At 47.4% G+C, this 10,540-nt stretch overlaps 1 protein-coding gene across 1 annotated transcript in view; it reads left to right on the top strand.

The window, feature by feature from the left end:
- Nucleotides 1-10,540, top strand: part of ATP2B4 (ATPase plasma membrane Ca2+ transporting 4) — a 69,112-nt gene that overhangs the window by 39,553 nt on the left and 19,019 nt on the right. The window contains 4 exon segments of the mRNA XM_063418699.1: nucleotides 3,063-3,326; nucleotides 7,247-7,426; nucleotides 8,253-8,340; nucleotides 8,441-8,547. Coding sequence (XP_063274769.1) covers nucleotides 3,063-3,326; nucleotides 7,247-7,426; nucleotides 8,253-8,340; nucleotides 8,441-8,547 — 639 coding nt within the window.

Here is a 10,540-nt window from a genome sequence, read left to right as displayed (position 1 = left end):
GGGTTTTTTCTGGCGTGTTTTGGGGTTTTTTCTGGTGTGTTTTGGGGGTTTTTTGGGGTTTTTTCTGGTGTTTTTTGGGTTTTTTTCTGGTGTGTTTTGGGGTTTTTTCTGGTGTGTTTTGGGTTTTTTGGGTTTTTTCTGGTGTGTTTTGGGTTTTTTGGGGTTTTTTCTGGTGTGTTTTGGGTTTTTTTGGGGTTTTTCTGGTATGTTTTGGGGATGTTTTGGGTTTTTCTGGTGTTTTTTGGGGTTTTTTCTGGTGTGTTTTGGGGTTTTTGGGGTTTTTTCTGGCGTGTTTTGGGATTATTTGAGGTTTTTGGTTTATTTTCTGGTGTGTTTTGGGGATATTTGGGGGTTTTTGGGTTTTTTTCTGGTGTGTATTGGGATATTTGGGGATTTGGGGGTTTTTCTGGTGTTTTTCGGGTTTTTTCTGGTGTGTTTTGGGGGTTTTTGGGTTTTTTTCTGGTGTGTTTTGGGGTTTTTTCTGGTGTGGTTTGGGGATGTTTTGGGTTTTTTCTGGTGTTTTTTGGGGTTTTTTCTGGTGTGTTTTGGGATTATTTGGGTTTTTGGGTTTTTTTCTGGTGTGTTTTGGGGTTTTTTCTGGTGTGTTTTGGGTTTTTTGGGGTTTTTCTGGTGTTTCTTGGGTTATTTTCTGGTGTTTTTTGGGTTTTTGGGGTTTTTTCTGGTGTTTTTTGGGGTTTTTTCTGGTGTGTTTTGGGTTTTTTTCTGGTGTGTTTTGGGGTTTTTTGGGGTTTTTTCTGGTGTTTTTTGGGGTTTTTTCTGGTGCGTTTTGGGTTTTTTTCTGGTGTGTTTTGGGTTTTTTCTGGTGTTTTTTGGGGTTTTTTCTGGTGTGTTTTGGGGGTTTTGGGTTTTTTTCTGGTGTTTTTTGGGGTTTTTTCTGGTGTGTTTTGGGGTTTTTTCTGGTGTGTTTTGGGGATGTTTTGGGTTTTTTTCTGGTGTTTTTGGGGTTTTTTCTGATGTGTTTTGGGGATATTTGGGGATATTTGGGGGTTTTTGGGTTTTTTTCTGTTGTGTTTTGGGGATGTTTTGGGTTTTTTCTGATGTGTTTTGGGGATATTTGGGGATATTTGGTTTTTTTCTGATGTGTTTTGGGGGTTTTGGGGGGTTTTGGGTTTTTTCTGGTGTGTTTTGGGGATATTTGGGTTTTTTTCTGGTGTTTTTTGGGGATATTTGAGTTTTTTCTGGTGTGTTCTGGGTTTTTTGGGGTTTTTTGGGTTTTTTCTGGTGTGTTTTGGTGTTTTTTGGGGTTTTTCTGGTGTTTTTTGGGGTTTTTTCTGGTGTTTTTGGGGGTTTTTTCTGGTGTGTTTTGGGGTTTTTTGGGGTTTTTTCTGGTGTTTTTGGGGTTTTTTCTGGTGTGTTTTGGGGATATTTGGGGTTTTGGGTTTTTTTCTGGTGTGTTTTGGGGATGTTTGGGGTTTTGGGGGTTTTTTCTGGTGTGTTTTGGGGTTTTTCTGGGAGTTCTGAGTCAGTCCTGTGTGGTGGTTGGGAAAGGCAGGCAGGAAAGATGAAACTCCCCTTGGGATGGAGAATGTAAACCCCTCTCTCCTCCTGAATTATTGTGATTTTGGAATTAAGGGGTGCTTTTGGGCAAAGATAGGGATAGCAGTTCTTTAGTAGGAGTATTAAAAATGCAAATTTTAGACATTAAAAAAAGTTAGAATTAAAAAAAAATAGAATTGAAAAATTAGAATTAACAAAAATAGAATTAAAAAATAGAATTTAAAAAAAGAATTGAAAAAAAATAGAATTGAAAAATTAGAATTAAAAAAATAGAATTAAAAAGTTAGAATTTAAAAAAATAAGAATTGAAAAATTAGAATTTAAAAAAATTAGAATAAAAAAATAGAATTAAAAAAATTAGAATGAAAAAGTTAGAATTTAAAAAAATAGAATTAAAATTAAAGAATTAGAATTTGAAAAAAACAAGTAAACAAAAAAAAATCCTAGGAACACTGTCAAGAATCAGAACACGATCTGTTGCTCAGGGTGTTTTTTGGTGGATTTGGGAAGCTTGGAGGGATCTGCAGAAGGGGAATTCCCCCATTTTGGAGACAGGGTGACAGGAACGTACCGAGTGTTTTTTGGGTGGGTTTGGCAAAGCTGAAGGGAGCTGTGGAAGGGAATTCCCCCTTTTTGGAGACAGGGTGACAGGAATGTGCCGAGTGTTTTTTGGGTGGGTTTAGGGACAGTTGGAGGGATCTGCAGAAGGGGAATTCCCTCTTTTATTTGAGACAGGGTGACAGGAATGTACCGAGTGATTTTTTGGGTGCTTTTGGCAAATCTGGAATGAGCTGTGGAAGGAAATACCCCTTTTTTGGGATGGGGTGGCAGGAATGTACCGAGTGTTTTTTGGGTGCTTTTGGGAAGCTTGGAGGGATCTGCAGAAGGGGAATTGCCCCCATTTTTGGAGACAAAGTGACAGGAACGTGCCGAGTGTTTTTTGAGCGGATTTGGGAAGGTTGGAGGGAGCTGTGAAAGGGAAATGTGTGCCTTTTGTGGTTAGAGTGACAGGAATGTGCCGAGTGTTTTTTGGGTGGATTTGGGAAGCTTGGAGGGATCTGCAGAAGGGGAATTGCCCCATTTTGGAGACAGGGTGACAGGAATGTGCCGAGTGTTTTTTGGATGATTTTGGCAAATCTGGAATGAGCTGTGGGAAGGAATTCCCCCCTTTTTTGGGGATGGGGTGACAGGAACGTGCCGAGTGTTTTTTGAGCAAATCTGGGAAGGTTGGAGGGATCTGCAGAAGGGGAATTCCCCCTTTTTGGAGACAAAGTGACAGGAACATACCGAATGTTTTTTGAGCGGATTTGGGAAGGTTGGAGGGAGCTGTGGAAGGGAAATGTGCGCCTTTTGTGGTTAGAGTGACAGGAATGTGCCGAGTGTTTTTTGGGTGGATTTGGGAAGCTTGGAGGGATCTGCAGAAGGGAAATTCCCCCTTTTTGGAGACAGGGTGACAGGAACGTGCCGAGTGTTTTTGGGTGGGTTTGCCAAAGCTGAAGGGATCTGCAGAAGGGCACAGCCCCTTTTCTTAGCGGGGGTGACAGGGACGTGACCTCCCCTCCTGTCCCCTCAGGTGCACCAAGATCCTGGACAAGAGCGGCGAGCCGCGGGCGTTCAAGGCCAAGGACAAGGACGAGATGGTGAAGAAGGTGATCGAGCCCATGGCCTGCCACGGCCTCAGGACCATCTGCCTGGCGTTCCGCGACTTCCCCGCGGGCGCCGAGCCCGACTGGGACAGCGAGAACGAGATCCTGGCCGAGCTCACCTGCATCGCCGTGGTCGGCATCGAGGACCCCGTGCGCCCCGAGGTACCCGAGCCCCAAATTCTGAGAATTCCAGATTCTGGGGATTCCAGATTCTGGGGATTCCAGATTTTGGGGATTCCAGATTTTGGGAATTCCAAATTTTGGGGATTCCAGATTTTGGGGATTCCGAGTTCTGGGGATTCCAGATTTTGGGGATTCCAGATTTTGGGGATTCCGAGTTCTGGGGATTCCAGATTTTGGGGATTCCAAATTTTGGGAATTCCAAATTTTGGGAATTCCAAATTTTGGGGATTCCAAATTTTGGGGATTCCGAGTTCTGGGATTCCAGATTTTGGGGATTCCAAGTTCTGAGAATTCCAAATTTTGGGGATTCCGAGTTCTGGGAATTCCAGATTTTGGGGATTCCGAGTTCTGGGGATTCCAGATTTTGGGGATTCCGAGTTCTGGGGATTCCAGATTTTGGGGATTCCAAATTTTGGGGATTTCGAGTTCTGGGAATTCCAAATTCTGAGAATTCCAAATTTTGGGGATTCCAGATTCTGGGGATTCCAAGTTCTGGGAATTCCAGATTTTGGGGATTCCGAGTTCTGGGGATTCCAGATTTTGGGGATTCCAGATTTTGGGGATTCCAGATTTTGTGGATTCCAAATTTTGGGGATTCCAAGTTCTGGGGATTCCAGATTTTGGGGATTCTGAGTTCTGGGAATTCCAGATTTTGGGGATTCCAAGTTCTGGGAATTCTAGATTTTGGGGATTCCAGATTTTGGGGATTCCAAATTTTGGGAATTCCAGATTTTGGGGATTCCAAGTTCTGAGAATTCCAAATTTTGGGGATTCCAAGTTCTGGGAATTCCAGATTTTGGGGATTCCAAATTTTGGGGATTCTGAGTTCTGGGAATTCCAGACCCTGGGGATTCCAGATTTTGGGGATTCCGAGTTCTGGGAATTCCAAATTTTGGGGATTCCAAATTTTGGGGATTCCAGATTTTGGGGATTCCGAGTTCTGGGAATTCCAAATTTTGGGGATTCCGAGTTCTGGGAATTCCAGATTTTGGGGATTCCAGATTTTGGGGATTCCAGATTTTGGGGATTCCGAGTTCTGGGAATTCCAAATTTTGGGGATTCCGAGTTCTGGGAATTCCAGATTTTGGGGATTCCAAATTTTGGGGATTCCAGATTCTGGTGATTCCAAGTTCTGGGAATTCCAGATTCTGAGAATTCCAACTTTTGGGGATTCCGAGTTCTGGGGATTCCAGATTTTGGGGATTCCGAGTTCTGAGAATTCCAAATTTTGGGGATTCCAAGTTCTGGGAATTCCAGATTCTGGGGATTCCAGATTTTGTGGATTCCAAATTTTGGGAATTCCGAGTTCTGGGAATTCCAGATTTTGGGGATTCCGAGTTCTGGGAATTCCAGATTTTGGGGATTCCGAGTTCTGGGGATTCCAGATTTTGGGGATTCCGAGTTCTGGGAATTCCAAATTTTGGGGATTCCGAGTTCTGGGGATTCCAGATTTTGGGGATTCCAAATTTTGGGGATTCCGAGTTCTGGGAATTCCAGATTTTGGGGATTCCGAGTTCTGGGAATTCCAAATTCTGGGGATTCCAGATTCTGGGGATTCCAGATTTTGGGGATTCCAAATTCTGGGGATTCCAAATTCTGGGGATTCCAGATTCTGGGGATTCCAAATTCTGGGGATTCCAGATTTTGGGGATTCCAAGTTCTGGGAATTCCAGATTTTGGGGATTCCAGATTTTGGGGATTCCAAGTTCTGGGAATTCCAAATTTTGGGGATTCCGAGTTCTGGGAATTCCAGATTTTGGTGATTCCAAGTTCTGTGAATTAAAGATTCTGAGAATTCCAACTTTTGGGGATTTCGAGTTCTGGGGATTCCAGATTTTGGGGATTCCGAGTTCTGAGAATTCCAAATTTTGGGGATTCCGAGTTCTGGGAATTCCAAATTTTGGGGATTCTGAGTTCTGGGGATTCCAAATTTTGGGGATTCCGAGTTCTGGGAATTCTAGATTTTGGGGATTCCGAGTTCTGGGAATTCCAAATTTTGGGGATTCTGAGTTCTGGGGATTCCAAATTTTGGGGATTCCAAATTTTGGGGATTTCGAGTTCTGGGAATTCCAGATTTTATGGATTCCAGATTCTGGGGATTCCGAGTTCTGGGGATTCCATATTTTGGGGATCTGTCACTGTAGGACACAAAATAAATGCCCTGACTCTGTGATTTCTCAGAAGGCAAGGAAGAGAGATTTATTCAAAATTTAATTTCTTTACGTGCTATTTACAGAGACCGGTGTGGTTGCATGGCAGAGTTAACACCTCTTCAACCACGCTGCTCAAGCCAGAGGGGCAACAAGAAATAAAAGAATTCTAAAAAGAATGAATAACACAGATACAGTTAACAAAACAGCTCCTCTTGTTTACACCAAATCGCCTGGGAAAGAAATTTCACAACCCAAAACATCCCAGACGTGGAATCAGGGCTGCAGTGACCCCCTCAGGAATTCCATGCGCCCCCAGCTCTCTGCTCTGGGCATTTCTCTCCCATTTTTTGGACAAAACAAGGCCGTGGCAGCCTGTTCCCATCCAAAATTCCCAATCTTTGGGGTCTATGCAGATGGAAACAGCCAGGAAGGATCCCTGGGCTCTGTTTTTTCCCATTTCTGCTGGGCTAATGCAATAATCCCCTTTTTTCTGCCTGTGGATTCGGATCTGGAGCTCAGCCCTGCTGCTCCCTGAGGAGGCGTTCGGGGCTCTGGCAGTCTGGGAATTGCATTACAGATCCAGATCCCGGCTCTGGAGGCTCCTGATGCGATTTGTTCATTCCTCACTCTGATATCCTCCCTTCCCTCACTGCTCCCTGATGGATAAATCCATTAATGGGGTGGGAGAGGATGAAATCCCTGTTTTTAGGGATGGCCTTGGCACCCAGCGAGGTGACAGCGAGGTGACAGCGAGGTGACAGCGAGGTGGCACTGAGGTCCCTTCCCTTTGGGGTGGCAGACTCAGCTCCCTCACCCCTCCAAAACCCTTCCTGTCGGAGTCTAGAACATTCCTCTGGCCACCCTGGAGGGTTTGGAGACCGGACAGGGGGTCTGGGGTCTGTCCAGGGGGGTCTGGGGTCTGTCCAGGGGGGTCTGGGGTCTGTCCAGGGGGGTCTGGGATCTGTCCAGGGGGGTCTGGGGTCTGTCCAGGGGGCTCAGTCAGACCCACACAGATCCCAGGAGGACACTGCCTCTGATCCCTGCCCATGGCAGTGAACACTCACACGCAGGAAGAATCACAAACCCTAAGAATTTAAAATAAGTAGTGGATGGTTTATTATAGAATATAAATATAGAAATTAGGATTCTTAGCATATGGGGCTGAAGAGACAGGATGGAGGAATTGGGGAGTGGCCCCTGTGCTCCTGTTCTTGCTCTCGTCCCCCATTTTCTGCTGAGTTGGGTTTTAGAGATTGGTTTAGAGTAGAACTGACATGTTAGCATAGGTAATAGGTATTAGTAAAATTTTGTAAATAAAAAGTTCATTTTGGACAGTGGTTGGGTCAGGGGTACTGTACATAAGGTGTGGGGCTCTCTGAGCCGCCCCAGTCCTGCTGCATGTCCTGCTCTGCTGGGGACACCTTGCAGAGCTCGTTAAGAACTGAGAGATAATTAAGAATAAACAGCCTTGATAACACGAACTGCTGGACTCAACTTGTCGTCTCTGGCTTTGGTGTGAAACACCCAGGGCGAAGAGAAGCCAGAAAACCTGATTAACTCTGGGAACAGCAACCCAGGGGAAACTCCCAGGGAACAGCAACCCTGGGGGAACCCTGAGCACCTTGGGGAACACCAACCCCAAGGAGAATCTCAGGGAAAATTAACCTTGAGACCTTCCCAGATCCTTCCAGGAACGAGGATCTGCCTCCCTCCCAGTGCCAACCCTGTCCCTGTCCCTGTCCCCAGGTGCCCGATGCCATCCTCAAGTGCCAGCGCGCGGGCATCACCGTCCGCATGGTGACAGGGGACAACATCAACACCGCCCGTGCCATCGCCACCAAGTGTGGCATCCTGCTGCCCGGGGAGGACTTCCTGTGCCTGGAGGGGAAGGAGTTCAACCGCCTCATCCGCAACGAGAAGGGAGAGGTGGGAATGACGAGGGAGAGGTGGGAATGACGAGGGAGAGGTGGGAATGAGAAGGGAGAGGTGGGAACGACGAGGGAGAGGTGGGAATGACGAGGGAGAGGTGGGAATCCCAAATCTGATGGGTTTTCCCAAATTCTGAAGGGTTTTTTAATTCCTGATAGGTTTTCCCAAATCCTGATGGGTTTTCCAAATTCTAATGGGTTTTCAAAATCCTAATGGATTTCCCAAATCCTTATGGGTTTGCTGAATCCTGCTGGGTTTTGCAAATCCCACTGCGTTTCCCAAATCCTGCAGGGTTTTCCAAATCCTGCTGGGTTTCCCAAATCCTGATAGGTTTTCCCAAATCCTGATGAGTTTCTCAAATCCTTCGGAGTTTCCTAAATCCCGCTGGGTTTTCCAGATTCTGATGAGTTTTCCAAATCCTGCTGGGTTTTCCCAAATCCTAATGGGTTTCCCAAACCCTGCTGGCTTTTCCAAACTCTGCTGGGTTTTCCCAAACCCTGCTGGGTTTCTCAAATCCTACAGAGTTTCCCAAATCCTACTGGGTTTTCCCCAAATCCTACTGGGTTTCCCAAACTCTGCTAGGTTTCCCAAATCCTGCTGGGTTTTCCCCAAATCCTGATGGGTTTTCCCCAAATCCTGATGGGTTTCCCAAATCCTGCTGCCTTTCCCTCTTTTCCCTGTATATGAAAGCTGCTGGGATGCTCAGCAGTGTTTGTTTGCTCAGCCCTTTCCCCGCCCCAGCTGGGATTCACTCTCTGGTGGCACAGAAGATTCCTGAGGATGGGATTCACTCCCTTCTCTCCCCTTTTCCCTGTCCCTGCAGGTGGAGCAGGAGCAGCTGGACAAGATCTGGCCCAAGCTGCGGGTGCTGGCGCGCTCCTCGCCCACGGACAAGCACACCCTGGTGAAAGGTGGGCTCTGCCCTGCCCGGGGGCTCCTCCCGGGGGTTTTCCCAGCCTGATCCATGCTGGGAGCTCTCCCTTGGAGCTGAATTTTTCCTTCCCCTCGCAGGAATCATCGACAGCACCGTGGGTGACCAGAGGCAGGTGGTGGCAGTGACAGGGGATGGCACCAACGATGGCCCGGCCCTGAAGAAAGCAGATGTTGGCTTTGCCATGGTAGGGCCAGCCTGGGGTTCCTCCTTTGCTCCGTGGGTTTTGTTCTGCTGGAATTGCTCCCAGCAGAATAAATCTCTTTTCTGAATCCCAGAGAAATCTCTTTTCTGAATCTCTGGGATGGCCTAAAAACCCAAAAAGGGATTTCCTTCGGGTGCTGGAGTTGGGTCTGAGTGCACAGAGCTGTGAGGAAGGGACTGGGAATTCCTTGGAGGTCCCAGAGCAGGGGCCTGCCCTGTCCTGGTGTCTCTCCTGGTGTTCTTCCTTTGCTCTGTGGATTGTGTTCCACCAGAATTGCTCCCAGAGCGTGGAAATCTCTTTTCTGAATCTCTGGGATGGCCTAAAAACCCAAAAAGGGATTTCCTTCGGGTGCTGGAGTTGGGTCTGAGCTGCACAGGGCTGTGAGGAAGGGACTGGGAATTCCTTGGAGGTCCCAGAGCCCTGTCCTGGTGTCTCCCCTGGATCCAAGAGAGCCGTGGGAGCCCCAGGATTTGACTTTTCCTGCAGCTCTTCACCCCAGTTCTGGATCAGGCTTTGGGAATTTATTTATGCTGGAAAACTCTGGTTTGATGCTTTTTTTAATCTCGTCTGAAAGGAGCAGGGAAGGAAACCTGTTGTTTTTAACAGTTTCCCTGTGGATTAATTTTAGGGACGTGAGCGGGAGCCGGGTGGGGAGGCAGCACAGGGAATTTTGAGCGGATGAGAGAGATTTTTTGGGAAAGGTTTTTAGGAACGTGTTGAAAATCCAAATGCAATTCCAGAGCCTTTAGGATGAGCAGGGATTCCTCAATCCGTGCCCTGCAAGGGGTCGGGATTTCCCGTTCGAGGTGGGATCTGGGGAATCCAGGGATGCGTTTGGAATTCCTGCCTGGAATTCCTGCGGGGCGAGCGCCTCGCTGTGCCGGCGCCGGGAAGCGCAGCCCGGCCCGGAGAGGCTGCGGGAGAATTTTGGGAATTCTCACCCCGGGGGCGGCGCAGAAACCTCCGGGCCGAGTTCTCCCTCCCTTGGGCTCCCGGCAGAGGTGCCCAGCCCGGGATGGAGCCGTTCCCTGGTGAGGAGGGAGCTGTTTCCCAGCTTTTTTCCCTTTTCCAGCTTTTATCCAGCTGTTTCCTGGCCCTTTTCCAGCAGTTTTCCAGCTGTTTTCCAGCTGTTTCCTGCCTTGTTTCCCAGCTTGTTTCCTGCCTTCTTTCCCGGCTGTTTTCCAGCTGTTTCCCAGCTTTTTCTGGATGTTTCCTGTCTGTGTTCCGATTGTTTCCCGGCCATTTTGCAGCTGTTTCCTGGCTTTTTTTCTGGCTATTTCCCGACTTTTTTCCCAACTGTTTTCCAGGCTATTTCCTGGATTTTTTCCCAGCTGTTTCCCAGCTGCTTTCTGGCCATTTCCCAACCCTTTTCCAGCTGTTTCCTGGGGTTTTTTCTGCCTGTTCCCCAGCTGTTCCCCAGCTGTTTCCCAGACATTTTCCAGCTATTTCCTGGCTATTTTTCCATCTGTTTCCCAGCCCTTTTCCAGCTGTTCCCCAGCTGTTTCCTGGCTTTTTTTCCGCCTGTTTCCTGTGTGTTCCCCAGCTGTTTCCCAGCTGTTTCCCAGCCCTTTTCCAGCTGTTTCCTGGCTATTTTTCCAGCCCTTTTCCAGCTCTTTCCCAGCCCTTTTCCAGCTCTTTCCTGGCTATTTTTCCAGCTGTTCCCCAGCTGTTTCCCAGCCCTTTTCCAGCTGTTTCCTGGTTTTTTTTTCCTGGCTGTTTCCCAGCTGTTTCCCAGCCCTTTTCCAGCTATTTCCTGGCTATTTTTCCAGCTATTTCCTGGCGTTTTTTCCAGCTCTTTCCTGGCTATTTTTCCAGCTGTTCCCCAGCCCTTTTCCCACTATTTCCTGGCTATTTTTCCAGCTGTTTTCCAGCTGTTTCCCAGCCCTTTTCCAGTTCTTTCCTGGCTATTTTTCCAGCTCTTTCCTGGCTATTTTTCCAGCCGTTTCCCAGCCCTTTTCCCACTATTTCCTGGCTA

Source organism: Prinia subflava, chromosome 23 (genome assembly GCF_021018805.1).
Source record: "Prinia subflava isolate CZ2003 ecotype Zambia chromosome 23, Cam_Psub_1.2, whole genome shotgun sequence".
NCBI lineage: Eukaryota > Metazoa > Chordata > Aves > Passeriformes > Cisticolidae > Prinia > Prinia subflava.
The sequence above is the reverse complement of the archived record's forward strand: the minus strand, read 5'-3'. Positions and strand labels throughout refer to the sequence as shown.